Here is a 20,164-nt window from a genome sequence, read left to right as displayed (position 1 = left end):
ATTTTTAATTTTTTTAATATCAAGTTTCAAATTAATGAACTTGTTTTATTTTTAGAAACATAATCAGCTTACTTAGATTTTGAAACTCAGCATCTCAGACATCGGTTGTCGAAAATAAAGCAGAAATCAAAATCTTTTTGTATTTTCTGAAAATATAAAGCAGTAAAGAATATGTACAAACATATTTACAAACAATATTTTTGTTTGAGTATGCGTCAAAGGATCATATCAGTTTTTGACAAGTCACAAGTACCGTTGAGCTTAGTTACACATTAAGAATTAAACAATTCACTTAGATTGTCGATATACTGGTCCACTTAAATTTTCACACAAATTTCAACTGATTCAGGATACGAATTAGATGTTTTAAGAACTTAAACTCATTCATGTGTCCCACCTCTTGAATATACTCCCGTATCTAGAATCCCAATTATTCAGTCTTATAGGTGAGTATACCACAGATGATATCTGTAAGGGGTTAAATTGCGAGGGCCGTGAGAGCTCAGGTCGATACTTCCGTATACGCAGAGAGATGACGGCTTCGACTTTTCGGTGTGTCCCCTTTAGAATCTCTTTTAGTTACAACAGCACACGATTAGCATTTTGCAATGTTTCATCGTTTTTTATGCTGAGAGCGATGTTATGTTTCAAGCAATGCAGAAAGTATTATTCGAGGACTAGCCATTCAGCAGAAGTCCCGGAATAATACCCCAGATATCACTGAGTATAAAGACCTAGTATCTCAGAATAAGGGACCTTTCAAACGAGATTTCAGGGGTTACCTATATATCCAAGTAGTGTTCCCCACGAAATAAGCAAGTGTTTGAATTTAGGTGTATATCCCGAAAGAGTTTACTAAATGTATAAAAACCTATTGACATATCATTAGTGAGACTGTTTAATCCATTTAATCATTACATTTCTATAGCATACTATAACTGTCTACTGATGTACTATCATTTCCTCTTTTTGCGCAAAGCTCAAATTTTTGAATTTTATCATGTTTTTGGCTTTTTCAAACTTTTTAATGTTTTTGTATTTTTTGACAAAATTTTCTCCCCCTAAAATGCAAAATCATTAAAAAATTTGATAACCGATGTAGATAGCTTTGTCTCGCCATCCATTTTCTGCATCTTGTGTGCTGTTTTATAGTATCATGTTGTCAAATTTTGTACCCCCATGATTTACAACCCATTGATCCTTTACAGTTTGAAAACCGTTTATCAATCTTGTGAAAGTAATCATGTTTGTTCAGCCGTGAGGGTTTCGGCGTATTCAATCAACACACACATTTTTTTATGTGTACAGATCATCAAATAAACTCCCTGTTCAACCAAACCAGGGTCCTGCAACCTCTTCCTATGCCAGGCTGCTCCAATTACCATTCTCACAATCTTCAGCTTCGTTGAGCACCTGCACATTCAGACTTTATCAATTACTTGAACAATTTAGCCCAGGTCTGTTGGACCTTAGGCATTTCAACACAATAATTTTCATTTAATTTTGGAAACTCTTTGTCATTTAAAACTTTTTCAGCTTTGACTTCAACTTTCTCATCTTTTATCGACGTCACTTGTTTCTTAGCACTCCACATTTGACCTTTCGGAGTACCTCTTTTGTAAAAATTTTTCTCTTTTTGAATCTTTTGATTTTGAACAACATTTTTAGATTTCCAAAACTCTTGAGGTTTTGTTATATCAATCGATGTTTTCCAACTTTGTGTTGTTCTCAATCTGGGTGTGTGAGAATTCCAGGCCTGTCTTGAATCGAACCTGTTCGGGTTTGATTTCCAAGTTTGATTTGAAGCAAACTTGTTTGTATTGTACCTCCAAGTTTGTTTCGAATCAAATCTGGTTAACCTTTGTTTCTCATCCTCAGATTTCTGTTTTTCAACATCAACAGGCTTTGGATTTGGACACTTTCGTGCAACATGTCCAATTTGATCACATTTAAAACACATTTTCTTTGAAACATCCTTGGCCTGTTGTTGTTTCTTTTTCATAGCATCAAACTCCTCATTAGACTGCTGTCCAAATTTGAGTTTTTCTTCTTCTTTCAAACTTTTTCCTTGAACAAAACTTGTTTTTGCCTGAACATTTTGTGTTTCATTTTTCTTCCAATTCTGTTTCCTTTTATAACCCAAACCAGCCTTCATGTTTTTCTTCTTAAAACCAGGTTTGTTATAAAAAGATTTATGACCTTTACCAGCAAACTTTGGAATCTCAGACTTCTCAATCTCAACCATTTTGAAAACTTTATCAACCTTTTCTGAAATCACATTCTGAATCGGGAATACAACATCTAAGAATAGTTTGTCCGATCCAATCATGGTATAAACCAATCCTTTTGAATCATCATTCAAATTTTTCTCGGATTTTGTGTTTTTCAGATATCCATCATAAAGATTTCCTTCATCTTCTTCCTGTGATTCAGACTTACCTTTTGTAGACTCATCTTTCAAAACGTTTTCAACAACCTTACTTACCACCTCTGAATCATCAGCTTCATCAGATTTGGTGTAAGTCACATCGATACTTTCAGGTAACTGGTCAGCTATGTTCAAACCCTTTGCCACCTTTTCCTCATCATAAAAAGTACAATTGTTTCTCAATGGTGGTGGTACCTGATGAAATTCTGAACCAATACCCTTTTTGTTTTTGTCAGTATCTTTATTATCTGGTGTGATGTTGAAAATGCGTTCGAGAATGTATGAAGAGTTATGATAACTTTGAAGTTTGGTAAAAACCTTTTCTTTTTCAGCCAAAACTTGTTTGAGATTAGCAACTTCATCAACATACTTGTTTAATTCAATTTGCTTTTCTCTAAACTGGCTCTCATACATTTCTTTGGTTGTCAAAGTTTCAGACAGTCCATGATCAAAACTTTTGACTTGTCTCTTCAAAGTATCATATGCCTCTTGTACTCTCTGACTTGACCATTTTAAAGAATCATACTGTTTTTGTAAATCAAGAAACTTAGTTTCTTTTTCAACGCAATCGACACATTTTGCTGCACACAATTGTCGATAAACCTCATTATCCTTTTCAAGACCTTGACATTTCTGTGTCAGTTTTTCAATTTTTAATTTCAAAATTTCTCCTGTTTCAATCCTTTCTTTACATTTCATTTTGAAAACGTTTGTTTCAATTTCTTTTGTTTTTATTGTTTTATCTTTTTCAATACATGCTTTGCACATTTCTATGCAATTCCTGCACTTGTTCTCTTTTTCATCAACCATTTCAACGTTCGATAAATCAGAAGATTTTCTTACCTCAGACTCATTCAGCACCGGTTCTTCTGTCTCAGCTTTCCGATCTTCCTCTTTTTCTTCTTTCTGAACTTCTTCATTCTTCTGTTCTTCTTCAACTCTCTGTTCCTCTCCAGCAGCACGCTTTGCGACAGTCTTCACTTCTTCAATCATCTTCTTCAATTCGTCTTCTTTTCTCTTCTTCATTTCTACCACCTTCGGTACTTGCTTCAAAAACCTCTTTTAACTTGTTCATCAAATCCGGCAAGTAACTTTTATCAGAAAGCCTTCTTGTGTTGAAAGTGCCCTCACTTGGAAACAAATTGGTTACAACATCAAAATCCACTTTTGACGGATCAACTACTGGATTACCCTGTGGATCCATGTAACACTCCAATTCTTCATTCCATCTCTTGGCTCTTTGTGCTTCCTGAAATGGTTCATACAACTTGCTAATCTCCCATCTCGCACTGTCTCTTCTCCACCAAGTATCATGATCATCATTTGTAACAAATGCATATCTAACTGCATCTTCTTAGGGCAAACTTGACTCCAGTCGTAACCTTCATCGTCATGTATAACTGCAATAGCCCTTGATTTTTCTTCAGGCTGGACTTGTTCTGATGATAAATCGCTTTCTTGTAATAATCTTCTTTGAACGGGTTTTCTCATCAGCATAATCATTTCTGCACTCGCGCTTAAAGTGACCTTTCTGTTTACATTTGAAACATGTCACCTTTGATTTGTCAAAGCCTAACTTGGTAGAGGGTCCATTAATAGACTTTCTTCCAGTTATCTCCATGAAACGCTGTGCCCTCCTCACTGCATTGGCCATGCACCATCTTATGTCGATGAATTCCATCTCCTCCGGATCGATTTGATCGTAATCTTCTTTCGTCAAGTTGGTGTTGCCAATTTTCCCTGCAAGGAGACTTTCATACGATTCAAGTACAGATGCCAAGAAAACCATTTGTTGTTTTGCTGACTCTTCGCTGAAATTCTGTCCATTCTTCAAATCCACTGCGATATTACACTGAAATAAATTCTTGGAAGCAGATTGACTTGAAGTGTTTGAAGAAGATCCACTGTGAAAACCACTGTGAAGACTTTCATTGTTCACTGAATTTGAGCTTTCTGCATAAAATGCTGTTCTTGGAGACCCAGCCTGCGGTACATTTCCTCTGTAGTAAAGCTCTACATTCTGCTAATAAGCTGGATTGTTGACTTTAGATCTCTTTATCTCCAACTCATGGCTTTCAAGCCTTTCAATCAACAAATCTACTTTTAAATCTTCAGGCTTGATTGTATTTTTCAACATTAGAGCGAAATATTGCCAATCTTGATCATTTGGCAATGAATCAAACAATTTATCCACCATCTCCTCTTCAGTATATGTGATTTTGTGTCTAGCCAGCTCCATTTTCAGATGTCCAAATCTCTCGATCATTTTACAAACAGAATCATTTTTCATGCAACTGAATAAATCAAACTCTTTACGCAACAATTTCTTTTTATTTTTTACAATTTCGTTACTTCCTACACATTTTCTCTCTAACGCTTCCCACAAACTCTTTGAAGTTTCTTCTTGTTCGAGTAATGAAATAATATCTTCTCTTACAGACTGTTTGATCAATGTTATCATTTTATATTCAGCCACAACATTTTTTATATCTTTTTCTGTAGAATCCTTTTCATCTATTAACTCTCCTCCTTCTTTCACTGGTGCTTTATATTCACTTTTCAGTTTTAACCAACTTTTCGGAGCGAAAGCTTTTACCCAACCCTCAAATCTGTTTTTCCACTAGTTAAAATCTTCAACTTTCATAAGCTTTGGTGGTTTTTGTTGGCTTCCATACATATTCTCGAATTTCAAATTCTCTGAGATTTCCTTCGAATATTCTCTCATCTCGGATCTTCTATCTGTCGATTCGGAAGTGAATGCGTTGTAGAATGTGTTGTAAAATTCTTCACCACTGCTTGACATCTTCAATCACCTGAGAACAGTGAAACAAACTCAATCAGTTAAAACAATATCAAATAATCTGAAATACACTGACACTCAGTTGTCGTGAAATGATCTTGACGCGAAAAAGTTCACTTTCGAGCGAAATATGACTCTTGAGCGAAATCAGATTTTAACCAAGTAATCCCTTTTGAGCGAAATCAAGATATAACACTATGAGCGAAATCACTTGATCTTTAGAGCGAAATTAGACTATAATGCTTTCGAGCGAAATCAGTTATGAAGTTTGGAGCGAAATAGCAGTTGCTATTAAGAGCGAAATCAGGACAACTTTTTGAAGCGAAATCACAACTGTCTAGTCAACAAGAGCGAAATCAACAGATATCTTGGAGCGAAATCATGTTTCTTTGTGTCTCAGAAGCGAAATCAGACTGTCATTGGAGCGAAATCACACATTGTCCGTTCGAGCGAAATCAATTCGAAGTCCATTTTTGTCCATTTTTAGTCCGAATTTAGGTGTGAAACTTTCAAGGGTTTGTCTATGTCCAATTTTAAACAAACTGTGAAATTTTGATCTGATTTTGACCGGTAAATTTTGTTCTATTGAAGAAAGAAGGTGTAGAAGACAGAAATCTGATGCAATTGAGCTAAACTCTTCTTCCTGTGCTCTGATACCACTTGTAGGATCGTTGTTGGACCCGAATGAGTCGATCAGAAGAGTTGTTTATCCGAATCAAAGGCGGAATCAATGAAACGGAAGCTCAAAGTAATTATAATGTCTCTTGTATTGATTTAAAACTGATTACAACCTGAGAACAATCTGGCAGCACTTCGTTACACAGTTCAGATTCCGTGCCAAATGAACAAACTAGTGCACTATATATAGTAGAGCTAATTTCGCTCTTATGACCAAATGCCATTCGGGCGAAATCAGAAGTTTCTGATTTCGCTCCAAGTGACCTTGGTCATTATGAGCGAAATCAACACCTTAACTTCTAATCTTTGATTCTCGAACCTCGTGCACTGGTTATTCTAACCTATCCTATTACATGAAACAAGACGAAGTCAATAGACGTAATGCACTAACATTTAATAAAAAAGTATAAATCTACTTTGACTCGGTCAAACGAATACAAAGATAAGAATACACAAAATAATACAAGTATATGTATACAAAGATAAGTTAAAATATATTAGTTTTAACACATATAATACATGACAAATATACATTAGTGATTTGTGATACTAAGGTCACCATTTCATCAAACACAAGACACGCGAATAGTTTCTTGGTTTCACCACGTTCTTCATATAATATCTCACACAAAACATTTATCGAATTAATCCACTGGAAAAGTATCAAATTAGTGTGGTTGATAAGCGTAAATAATTTGCGCTCTTACTACATAAAAACTGCAACAATTTATGTACCAAAATTGTTACAAGGTTATCAGGAACATATATTGCATATGTTGCAAGATAGGCTAGAAACTAAGCAACATATTCAAAGCGATATTAATATATTTGTAAAAATCTATATCATGAAACAATGTTCAAATTTTTGTTAATTTCCACAAGCCCCTAGCAAAAAATTAACATATTAATTAATAGTGTAATTTTTCTAATTTGGTTATTTGTTACATTTAAGATAAGATCTCTTAGTTTAATTTGAATAACTTAGTCGGTTTCTTTATTAACTTAGTTGGTTTCTTTATTAGCGAGTCGCGTAACAAGCAAGATGAACTAAGAACAAGTATAACAAAATACTCTCAAAATTTACCACTTATAAGATTAGATACTAAATAATTAACATTAATAAACGATGCATACATACAATAAACAATCCCATATATAATGTGTCAATATTGATGAAGTGCCAAGATAACTTTCTTTATCGCTCTACACTTGAACGAAAAGAAGACATTAAGATCGTTAATCATATCAAATTTTTTGAATAAGGAAGAAGAAGTAACGGACCACGGAAACATTTTCTCATAACTGGTAGAGGATCTAACAACCCTACCCACCATATTTTTGCATTTTGCAAAAGGTCAAACAATGCAAAAAGTCAATCACTTCAATCATCCAACATTTGTCAAAACGATCCAGTGACCTTCAACTTTACGTGGCTTAAAAAAACGAAATACCTAAAAAGAACCTATTTTCAACTTTGCACTTCTGTACAAGGAAGAGGAAGACACCAAGGTTGCCAAATCGAGTTGACTTAGCTATTGTAAACATGGTTTTTCTTTAACTATATATGTGGAAGTAATGATCTCTTTTGGACCTACCACTTTCACTTTTTCTAGCAAAAAGCATATCTTAATCTTTGTATTTCCCTCTAGGCATCTTTCTCCCTATTCTTTGTACATCTTTGTTCATTTAGATCATCTAAGAATCAGTTGAAAAATAACAAGAAATGGGTAGATCACCATGTTGCGATAAGACCGGACTCAAGAAAGGGCCATGGACGCAAGAAGAAGATATCAAACTCACACAATACATCCGAATACACGGGCCTGGCAATTGGAAAACCCTTCCCAAGAACGCTGGTAAGTGCTTGCATCCTTCATGGCAATCGGTATATTTTTTAGATTATTTTTACTTACTAAGTAGTAACCCTTCTGTTCTAATTAATAGGGCTTCAACGTTGTGGAAAAAGTTGTCGCCTAAGATGGACCAACTACCTAAGGCCAGATATCAAGAGAGGAAGATTCTCATTTGAAGAAGAAGAGACTATTATCCAACTACATAGTGTTCTTGGGAACAAGTATGTTAACCACTCAAAGATTTAAGTTTCACATACTTGAATGGCCATAATAACTATTTTAAATATAAACTATTTCAGCAAATTTGGATCACATAATTCTATGATAATACTAAAAAGTAAATGGATTGGAGCAAAGTGTTGACTTGTATATAAAAGATATGCTTAATGTTTTTTTTCTCTATTAGTTCTTTTGCCATCTCATTTAAATTTCCCTTGCAAGTTTTCTATATTACAATTACAAAATACAATTATATACTTTGGCAGTTGGCACCGTAAAATCGATCATTTCGTATCTCAGTTGTTAATGTTCCATTTTTCTAGGTTTAATCTGGTCTCATACTAACTTGGCTAATTAAACATAGGTGGTCTGCGATTGCTGCCCGCTTGCCTGGAAGAACCGATAACGAAATCAAGAACTACTGGAACACTCAAATCCGAAAAAAGTTACTCCAGAAAGGAATTGATCCAGTGACTCATGCTCCACGTCTAGACCTCTCGGACCTTTCAACTATACTCAGCTCACCTCAGTTTAATCTCGCAAACCTTCTTAGCCTCCGAACACTAGTAAACCCTGATGTTTTAAGGCTTGTTAGTCTTTTAGCCTCGTCATCATCTAATCAAGAACACCAAGAGATGTTACTGACTAACCACATAAACACCATGAACCAAAGCCCTATTCAACAAACCCAAGATTGCTATTCAATGCATTTAAGCCCTCGTAGCAGTCAACTTTTGGGTAAAGTAAACCTCATTCATGAAAATGATGGGCTATACTTCTCCAATCACTTGGTAAACTTTAGTGACCAAACTAGTCAAGAAAATATGGTACCTCCATTCTCAATTGATAATTCTGTAACACTCCCAAGTCCGCAATATCCGTCACAAGTATCAGAAAACTGGAGCTTTTTGCGGTCAGACATAGAAAATAAGATCCCTAGTAGCCAGAAATTCAACTTTGATTCTATTTTATCTATACCAATGTCAAGCCCTTCACATGTGAATTCATCATAGGGGTAGCTCTGAAGTTGAGAGAGGAAGTCACAGCAGCATATGATTAAGTTCGAGCCTCCAGAAAGTTGGGTGTATGGTGAATAGGTGATTTAATGTTTACATCATTGTAAAGTAATCTATCATCTGGTTGTCTTTTAGGATAGCGTATCTTGGGATTTTAGTCTTTGGTGTTTTGGAAACTATTCTGCCTGTAAAGAACATACACTGCATAATGAAACTTTGTATATTTATAATAAACCAGGGGAATTCCCATGCGTGTTGCAGTAGAAATTCGATCGGCCGGCATCGGCACGGTATTGGCACTCGGTGTCGCAACCAAAAGATAAAACCCACAAACTAAACTCGTGAGATGCTCGTATCGATACCTGTTTATATCGATTGAAAACAAAAAATGGAAATATAAAAGATACTCTATTACGAATACAAACAATGTTTTAAATACCGGTATAAACCGGTCGGTTATAACGGTTAAGCCGGATACCGGACACGGGTCCGATACGATAAAAGGCCGGTAAAACTCGAATACAGTATATATGGTAATTTCGGTTCTACCGTTTTCAAACCATTGAAACGGTATGCATTATCTTAAAATTTGATTTATTTTAATTTTAATTTTAATAAAATACGATATTAGGTAATATTGACCTTCCATATTTCTAATAATTAACCTAGTGTCTTTCATTCCAATATTCCATCACTGTTGAAATTATTACTCACCTCGTCCAATGTAATATTGTTTATAAGTAATAAAAATGTCCTTAAAATGCTTAATATTTTACAAAAAAAAAAATTGTTGTTTTCTATACAAAACATCACTAGTTACATAAATCCTAAGGGGTAGGGGCATTTCACTAGTGATGGAATTCCATCACTTATAACATTCAATCAAGTTCCGCCAACTCATCGAGCTTCATTCCATCACTAGTGATGGATTTTAATAGATATGCCCATCACTTGTATTGTTTGGTATATATATATATATATATATATATATGTATATATATAGCAAAATAAAAAAACGGTCAAATATTGAAATTCAACGCTTGATGATGACCAAGCGCCATCATCTCCACACGTGAACATTGGAGCCGGCGGCGGTGTTTCACTATGGAAAACACGTGAAGAATGGGTCACAACGGGGCGCCCCGGGTCCCCTAACTGACATTGGATTATTTTTTTAAATAAATTTTTATTTTATGAAATTATAGGGTTAAATACTAACCCGGTTAAACTGCCCGGTACAACCGGCTAAACCATTTCTGAGCTCAACCCGGTATGATTTAAAAAAATCGATTTTGATTAGCTAAATACAAATCCATTTTTAACGAAATTTATTCCGGAAACCATAAAAACAAATATATGTAACGCTACCAAAGTTGTTCTGAAACTATCTGTTAGGTTCGTCATGGTAAAAATAACTTTTATCGAAATGTAGATAAAAATAACCATGTCACTACGATATATTCGAAAATTATATAAAACATTATATTATATTAATAAAATAACAAAAATGGTAAACGACGTTAATTTATATAAAAGATAAACTAAATAGGATGTAGCTTTGATAACATGTATGATTGTAATGCGATTAATTGTACATCACTACTTACAACTCGCTTTCAATATATATATATATATATATATATATATATATATATATATATGGGAAGGTTCAAATGAAAACCACTAGTTATTGTGAAAACTCGAAAACTAATTAAAAAAAGCCAAAAAAACATACATTTTTTTTTCAAACCAAATTTCGCAGGTTTTTTTATATAAAAAAAATTTCAAAAAAAAAAAAAATTTGTGTAGTGCACATGTGTAATACTACACATGTGTATGTAATACTACACATGTGTATGTGTACTACACATGTGTATTATTACACATGTGCACTACACAAATTTTTTTTTTTTTTGAAAAAAAGTTTTTTTTATAAAAAAACCAGCGATTTTTATTAAAAAAAATTGAAAAAAAAATTGTGTGTTTTTTAGGCTTTTTTTAGTTAGTTTTCGAGTTTTCACAATAAAAGTGGTTTTCATTTGAACCATCCTCTATATATATATATATAGGGTTGGGCTATATAGAAAACCCTAAATATTTAAGAAACCCGGAAAACTCAAAGCTCCCGACTTTTTTTTTTTTTGAAAAAAAATAACACATGTAATATACATGTTTTTAAGAGTTTTGCGCCAAAAAAATCAAAAAAGCGCCGAAGGGTTTTTTTTAAAAAAAAAAAAACAAATTTCAGCAACTTTCAGCATTTTTGTCTAACACATGTTAGGCAACCGTACATTGCTGAAATTTGTTTATTTTTTTTTAAATCCCTTCGGCGCTTTTTTGTTTTTTTTGGCCCAAAACACTTTAAAACATGTATATTACATGTGTTATTTTTTTCAAAAAAAAAAATGTCGGGAGGTTGGGTAAAAATGGGGGGAGATTTGAGTTTCCAGAGTTTTCTAAGAATTTAAGGGTTTTCTGTCTAGCATTCCCCTATATATATATATATATATATATATATATATATATATATATATATATATATATATATATATATATATATATATATATATAGGGTAGGGTTCTAGAGTGAACAATCTCCCAAGAGTGAACTGATCTAGACCCTTGATTTCCTTTTTAGTTGTTAAGGGTAGAATTATAATTATATAAAAAATTAGATTTAAATCATTATTATATTAATTGAATTCAGTTACATTTGTCCTATTTTTAATTCATTGTCCACAATATCTTTTATTTTTTTAAGAAGATAATTATCAAAACAAACAACAAATCACTAGATTTCAATTTCGAATTTTAAGATCAACAGAACGTAACTTTTAGATTTCATCACCAGAATTCAATTTCGAATTTTAAGATCCATGTAACCTTCATATATCATAAACCCATCATTCATCAACAAACGGTATGCACATGTGTACTTAGATATGAATAAAATTGTACGCATGTGTACTTAGTTGCATAATATGTGTATCAGATACTGTATAGCATCGTACATATGTGTAATTAGCTACATAATACATACATACATAGTATCAGTAGTACCTGTAAACTATATTTTTATATTTAAGAAATTACAAGTCCCATAATGTTTCTCAAACCAAGCAAACAAACATACCATTACAAGTTTCAGTTTCGTAAGAACAATAAACCAAAGAGAATCGGAAAAACAAAAAACATAGTCTTTTACAACTATTGTTTGCATGGAACGTTTTAACCATTAAGCCTATTCGTCACGTTGTATGCTACCACTTGAGCCATTACTTCATCGCGAGCGTGTTAGCATGGGAGCACACAATCTTCAAGATTCTTCTTTCTTAACCGGGTTACATTATAAATCACATTAATACTTACCACTTTATATGGCGTCGTCTTCTTGAAGGAGTCCGAATCATTCACAAACTCGATTTGGCTCTCACTTACATCCATGTTGTCAATTACAGTTATAGCCACGTTTTCCATGTCGAAACTAACTAAATAGAAGTGACCGTGTTCCAGAATAGGGAGAACAATAACTCTATAATCAGCCAAGCTCATACATGAATCATCCTTATCGACCTTTCGACTCCACTTTTCTCGTTAACGACATCTCCTATAATAGCACAAAAAAAACTCAGCAACTAATACTTTGCGTATTGAATTCACTCATGTTGTGTAACACCCCGAAAACGGGTTTGATATTCAAACCACGTAATAATAATGAACGGGTAAAATACCGTTAGTGGTAAAAATTAACCCGGTAAATATTAGGATTTAAATAATTAAACCTAATATTAAATAAAAATAGAATAAAAGCTTTTGAGAAAGCAAAGTTTATAAGAAGTCCGAGTTAACGGGACTTAAAATAAACTGAGTTAACTAGGAACACTTAAACCTAGTTATGAGAATTGGTTAATTGTTAGTAAGTGTTATATAGGGGTTTAAACATTTAGACAAACTAGAGGGGCCAAAAAGGAAAAGGAGTGAAACTTAGGTTTATTAATAAACAAAATGAAACATAACACACATTAAGTGTGTGTCAGAGTATTGATCAGAGAAGAAGAACAAGGAACAAACCCTTGTTCAACCGTAATCCATCAAATTGGAGGATGAATTAGGGCCAAATCACATGCATAAACATAAATTCGTGATCATCTAAGCTTGGAGATCATAAGGTATGTTGTAATTTATGCTTTGGTGATGATGGGTATGTGGTTGAACTTGAAGGCGATAACCTTGAGTTCAATATTTTAAGTAGCATGATGAAATTGATGATATATTTATGTTTATAATCATCATACTAGTTAGTATTTGAGAAATACTTGAATAAATTTGAGACTAGGTCAAGTGTTCATACATTACATGAAATGGGTTTTGTATGAAATGATGAAATTTATGTATTATTGATCTTAATAGGTGCTTGAAATCATCATGTCTACTAGTTAGTATGGAGAATTTGATTTTATTAGGTGTTCGGATGAATGTCTAGTAAAATGATGAAATGGGTTTTCACATAGAGATGAAAACCCTTAGTTCTAGCATAGCATGATAAATGGGTGAACTAGTATTGATAATTCAAAGCTAAGTTAACTTGATGTTAACTATTATATGAACTTGTTAAAGTGAAAGAAATGATACGAACTGGGTTGGGAATTTAGTTAAAATGGTGGCCTAAAAATAACGCCTACCAAATATTTGATGAAATGCCTAAATGTGTTTGTTAAACTTAATTGTGCATTTGCATATGTTAATAGGCAGTTGACTTTTAAAAGTCAAACTGACCTATAATAGTATCAAATGGTAATTTTTATATAAAGTCTGTAAGATGTAATAGTCGTGATAAATGATGACTAATCTAACCATCTTGCGAATGATAAATGGTAGTTTGACGCTTGACAAGCTAGGTGGAAGCTTGGGAAGAAGCGGGTCAAGAAGATCAATTACGCAGGAAAAACAAAATCGGATGCAAGGTAAGTAAAGCTTACATCTTTTAAGTAGAACATCAACTTATGTATTGGTTAATAACAAAGTAATCTAGTATTTGAAATGAGTCTTTGAATTATGACGTTCCGACGCGAACCAATACGGGTCGGAACAAGTAAAAATGGTAAGAAACCATATTTGATAAAAAAGGGGGTAAAACGGTAATTTGGTCACGTGTTGACGAATAAACAATGAGTTTTGAAAAGACACCCTATGAAGTAAGCCTTAATGGGTCAAACAAATAGAGAAACGACTTTTAAAATAATATGATCACATTGTGTAAACCGTAACGGGCCAAATGGGTGAGATGGTAAATAAATACCATCTCGCAATACATAATATTTGGTCATCCTAACGTAATAAGAGTAAGTCAAGAGGTGGGTAAAATGATCATTTAGACCAAACGGGTCAAATGGTGATGTTATCACCATTGACAATAATGACTAATGGTTGCTTGTCGAGTTTTGTGCTCACAGGAGGAATAGCGTATGGCTTGCATTGCTTTTAATTAGTAACTAATAATGTAAGGTATTAAAACGGGTCAATGCTTTGACCCGAGCCAGGTATGTGTAATGGGTCATTTTTGTAAAAATGTTAAATTCGAGGATAGAATAGTAGTATAATGAATTCCTCTATCATAATCCATCACAACTGAAGTTGTGATGATAGCTGAATAAAGATCATTAAGCGGGAATAAAAGATATGAAGGTTTGTGGATAATTTAAGCTTAAAGTGCTTAAATCTCATAACGGGTCAAAATAATAATGCACATAAACCCGGTAATGGTTGTGTAAATCATAAAATTTATGAATCCGAGTTAAAGATTAGGGGTTAATAATGTAGAAAAATGTATTACGATCAACTAGAAACAAGTTTCAAGCTAAACGGATAAATATAAGAGAAGTTACGCAACATTTACTAAAAAAGGAAAAATGGCCAAATTCTGTAACCCAGACTTGTTAAATATATATCTGGGTTATCAGTTGCCATAATCCATAAGAGTTATCTGGTAATCTGGGTTATCAGTTTCCATAACCCATACAAGTTATCTGGTCATCTGGGTTATCAGTTTCCATAACCCATACAAGTTATCTGGTCATCTGGGTTATCAGTTGCCATAACCCAGACAAGTTATTTGGTCATCTGGGTTATCAGTTGCCATAACCCATAAAGTTATCTGGTCATCTGGTCATCTGGGTTATCAGTTGCCATAACCCAAACAAGTTATTTGGTCATTTGGGTTATCAGTTGCCATAACCCATACGAGTTATCTGGGTTATCAATTGCCATAACCCAGACACGTTATCTACTCATATGGGTTATCAGTCGCCATAACCCATACAATTTACCTGGTCACCTTATTGAGCTTTTGGGCTTAGCTAGATTAGTTATAGATTTCATATAACTAACGTATATTCATGATTTATGATGTGCAGGTTATAATTGGAGTACCGGATGACGATCAAGCTCAACGAAGAACCGAACACGACCAAGTTAAAGCTTCCGCACACTGTTTCGTCGTCATTTATAAATGACGAACTTATACATATTATGTTGTCTTGTTTTTATTGAGAAAAGTTTTAATAAACCTGTATTTTCATAAGTATGGTAGTCGTAAATACACATTTAATTTTAGATATTTAAACGTAAATCGTTAAATATTAGTAGGGTGTGACATGTTGTCACAACAATTCCAAATATACAAAATATTTACCTTCCAGGTTTTCAGAAAATGGAACACGCACCACTAAATATTTACCTTCCAACCCCAACAACTTATTACACATGAAAAGAAGGGTTACACAGTTGTTCTATACACTAAATAATTAAAAAAAAATACAAAACAAAGCCATACCTTTGTTAAGTATAATGTCTCCCAGTTCAATATAAATCAGCATAATTCACAAGTGTACATCAACAACTTTACGCATTCAATACACACAAAATTGTGAGATATCACAAAACCTGCTCCAATCATATGTGTACACACAATGAATTCTAAACTCTGTACGGACGCTATACACATGTGTACAGAAACGATTTACAACAACTCAACCAACCAAACATCATAACATCGCATTAAAACAGAGCAAAATCGAAACACACATGTGTACACCCGCCTCAAACAGAGCATAACAAACAAAAAAACACCCTGTACATATGTTTACAACCCAGTGTACAATCTTCATCACATTTCCCCCAAAAAACAATACCAATAATTGAAATACAAATGTATATACCCGCCTCAAACAGAGCATAATAAACATAAAAGACCCTGTACATATGTGTACAACTCAGTGTACGATCTTCATCACATTTTCCCCAAAAACAATACCAATAATCGGAATACACATGTGTACCCCCGCCTCAAAACAGAGCATAATAAACATAAAACACCTTGTACATATGTATACAACCCAGTGTACAATCTTCATGACATTTTCCCGAAAATACAATAACAATAATCGGAATACACATGTGTACACCCGCCTCAAACAAGAAACTAAACCCAAACCCAATATTGGTATCGACGACAAATCGAATAAACACGGGGATGACATCAGTGTACCTTGGTTGCTTGATAATCCTTTACAGATTCCAACGAAGATGATGGTGACGGCAATGAGTGTTCCTCATCGACAGCTTGAGAATCCTTTCCAGATTCCGACGAAGATGATGGTAACGGCAATGAATGTTCTTCGTCGACGGGATTGTGTACCTTTTGTGTTTGAAAATCGGTTGAGTATTCCGGCGATTTGCTAGCTTCGAAGGTCCTCCCCTGCTTTTCCTTGATGTCGGCGATGATCTGTGAGAGAGAAAGATATGCGTGTTTGAATAAAAGGTGAATAAAATGGATTGTGAAACCTAAATTTCGATATAAACGGGATTTATGCAATCAACTGAACATGGAAATTAGATATATACCCTTATTCATTTAATTAAATAGTAATAATTAACCAAATAATTACCATCATGCCATTCACTTAAAATCTCAAGATCATAAAAATCAAGAGCCAAGATCAGTTCACGCAATTCATTTTGGAGAAGTTGTTCACACTTGAACCTAATCCTATATATATACATATAAACATCGTATCAAAAAATTTATAAGAGTAAAATGCAATTTGCGTCCATGTGCTTTATGGGTGGTGTCAAGATAAGCCCCTAAAATACAATTTTCGTCTCTTAAGTCCTAATCTATTGATCTTAATAGGTGCTTGAAATCATCATGTCCACTAGTTAGTATGGAGAATTTGATTTTATTAGGTGTTCGGATGAATGTCTAGTAATATGATGAAATGGGTTTTCACATAGAGATGAAAACCCTTAGTTCTAGCATAGCATGATAAATGGGTGAACTAGTATTGATAATTCAAAGCTAAGTTAACTTGATGTTAACTATTATATGAACTTGTTAAAGTGAAAGAAATGATACGAACTGGGTTGGGAATTTAGTTAAAATGGTGGCCTAAAAATAACGCCTACCAAATATTTGATGAAATGCCTAAATGTGTTTGTTAAACTTAATTGTGCATTTGCATATGTTAATAGGCAGTTGACTTTTAAAAGTCAAACTGACCTATAATAGTATCAAATGGTAATTTTTATATAAAGTCTGTAAGATGTAATAGTCGTGATAAATGATGACTAATCTAACCATCTTGCGAATGATAAATGGTAGTTTGACGCTTGACAAGCTAGGTGGAAGCTTGGGAAGAAGCGGGTCAAGAAGATCAATTACGCAGGAAAAACAAAATCGGATGCAAGGTAAGTAAAGCTTACATCTTTTAAGTAGAACATCAACGTATGTATTGGTTAATAACAAAGTAATCTAGTATTTGAAATGAGTCTTTGAATTATGACGTTCCGACGCGAACCAATACGGGTCGGAACAAGTAAAAATGGTAAGAAACCATATTTGATAAAAAAGGGGGTAAAACGGTAATTTGGTCACGTGTTGACGAATAAACAATGAGTTTTGAAAAGACACCCTATGAAGTAAGCCTTAATGGGTCAAACAAATAGAGAAACGACTTTTAAAATAATATGATCACATTGTGTAAACCGTAACGGGCCAAATGGGTGAGATGGTAAATAAATACCATCTCGCAATACATAATATTTGGTCATCCTAACGCAATAAGAGTAAGTCAAGAGGTGGGTAAAATGGTAATTTAGACCAAACGGGTCAAATGGTGATGTTATCACCATTGACAATAATGACTAATGGTTGCTTGTCGAGTTTTGAGCTCAAAGGAGGAATAGCGTATGGCTTGCATTGCTTTTAATTAGTAACTAATAATGTAAGGTATTAAAACGGGTCAATGCTTTGACCCGAGCCAGGTATCTGTAATGGGTCATTTTTGTAAAAATGATAAATTCGAGGATAGAATAGTAGTATAATGAATTTCTCTATCATAATCCATCACAACTGAAGTTGTGATGATAGCTGAATAAAGATCATTAAACGGGAATAAAAGATATGAAGGTTTGTGGATAATTTAAGCTTAAAGTGCTTAAATCTCATAACGGGTCAAAATAATAATGCGCATAAACCCGGTAATGGTTGTGTAAATCATAAAATTTATGAATCCGAGTTAAAGATTAGGGGTTAATAATGTAGAAAAATGTATTACGATCAACTAGAAACAAGTTTCAAGCTAAACGGATAAATATAAGAGAAGTTACGCAACATTTACTAAAAAAGGAAAAATGGCCAAATTCTGTAACCCAGACTTGTTAAATATATATCTGGGTTATCAGTTGCCATAATCCATAAGAGTTATCTGGTAATCTGGGTTATCAGTTTCCATAACCCATACAAGTTATCTGGTCATCTGGGTTATCAGTTGCCATAACCCAGACAAGTTATCTGGTCATCTGGGTTATCAGTTGCCATAACCCATAAAGTTATCTGGTCATCTGGTCATCTGGGTTATCAGTTGCCATAACCCAAACAAGTTATTTGGTCATTTGGGTTATCAGTTGCCATAACCCATACGAGTTATCTGGGTTATCAATTGCCATAACCCAGACACGTTATCTACTCATATGGGTTATCAGTCGCCATAACCCATACAATTTACCTGGTCACCTTATTGAGCTTTTGGGCTTAGCTAGATTAGTTATAGATTTCATATAACTAACATATATTCATGATTTATGATGTGCAGGTTATAATTGGAGTACCGGATGACGATCAAGCTCAACGAAGAACCGAACACGACCAAGTTAAAGCTTCCGCACACTGTTTCGTCGTCATTTATAAATGACGAACTTATACATATTATGTTGTCTTGTTATTATTGAGAAAAGTTTTAATAAACCCGTATTTTCATAAGTATGGTAGTCGTAAATACACATTTAATTTTAGATATTTAAACGTAAATCGTTAAATATTAGTAGGGTGTGACATGTTGTCACAACAATTCCAAATATACAAAATATTTACCTTCCAGGTTTTCAGAAAATGGAACACGCAGCCCTAACAACTTATTACACATGAAAAGAAGGGTTACACAGTTGTTCTATACACTAAATAATTAAAAAAAAAATACAAAACAAAGCCATACCTTTGTTAAGTATAATGTCTCCCAGTTCAATATAAATCAGCATAATTCACAAGTGTACATCAACAACTTTACGCATTCAATACACACAAAATTGTGAGATATCACAAAACCTGCTCCAATCATATGTGTACACCCAATGAATTCTAAACTCTGTACGGACGCTATATACGTGTGTACAGAAACGATTTACAACAACTCAACCAACCAAACATCATAACATCGCATTAAAACAGAGCAAAATCGAAATACACATGTGTACACCCGCCTCAAACAGAGCATAACAAACAAAAAAACACCCTGTACATATGTTTACAACCCAGTGTACAATCTTCATCACATTTCCCCCAAAAAACAATACCAATAATCGAAATACACATGTATACACCCGCCTCAAACAGAGCATAATAAACATAAAAGACCCTGTACATATGTGTACAACTTAGTGTACGATCTTCATCACATTTTCCCCAAAAACAATACCAATAATCGGAATACACATGTGTACCCCCGCCTCAAAACAGAGCATAATAAACATAAAACACCTTGTACATATGTATACAATCCAGTGTACAATCTTCATGACATTTTCCCGAAAATACAATAACAATAATCGGAATACA

General features: G+C 33.8%; 1 protein-coding gene and 2 long non-coding RNA genes across 3 annotated transcripts; all 3 read left to right on the top strand.

The window, feature by feature from the left end:
* The first annotated feature begins 7,561 nt into the window (after positions 1–7,561).
* LOC110925489 (transcription factor MYB41) lies at positions 7,562–9,228 on the top strand. The gene is made up of 3 exons (XM_022169439.2): positions 7,562–7,762; positions 7,851–7,980; positions 8,343–9,228. The coding sequence occupies exons 1-3, from the start codon at positions 7,630–7,632 to the stop codon at positions 8,989–8,991; spliced, it is 912 nt and encodes a 303-aa protein (XP_022025131.1). The 5' UTR covers positions 7,562–7,629; the 3' UTR covers positions 8,992–9,228.
* A 3,892-nt stretch (positions 9,229–13,120) lies between these two features.
* LOC110920718 lies at positions 13,121–15,663 on the top strand. The gene is made up of 3 exons (XR_002581871.2): positions 13,121–13,163; positions 13,873–13,958; positions 15,408–15,663. It is a non-coding gene; the product is annotated as an uncharacterized LOC110920718 (long non-coding RNA).
* A 1,994-nt stretch (positions 15,664–17,657) lies between these two features.
* On the top strand, positions 17,658–19,373 carry LOC110921136. The gene is made up of 2 exons (XR_002582205.1): positions 17,658–17,739; positions 19,146–19,373. It is a non-coding gene; the product is annotated as an uncharacterized LOC110921136 (long non-coding RNA).
* Positions 19,374–20,164: the final 791 nt, after the last annotated feature.

The sequence above is a fragment of the Helianthus annuus genome, chromosome 17 (genome assembly GCF_002127325.2).
Source record: "Helianthus annuus cultivar XRQ/B chromosome 17, HanXRQr2.0-SUNRISE, whole genome shotgun sequence".
Classification (NCBI taxonomy): domain Eukaryota; kingdom Viridiplantae; phylum Streptophyta; class Magnoliopsida; order Asterales; family Asteraceae; genus Helianthus; species Helianthus annuus.
The sequence above is the reverse complement of the archived record's forward strand: the minus strand, read 5'-3'. Positions and strand labels throughout refer to the sequence as shown.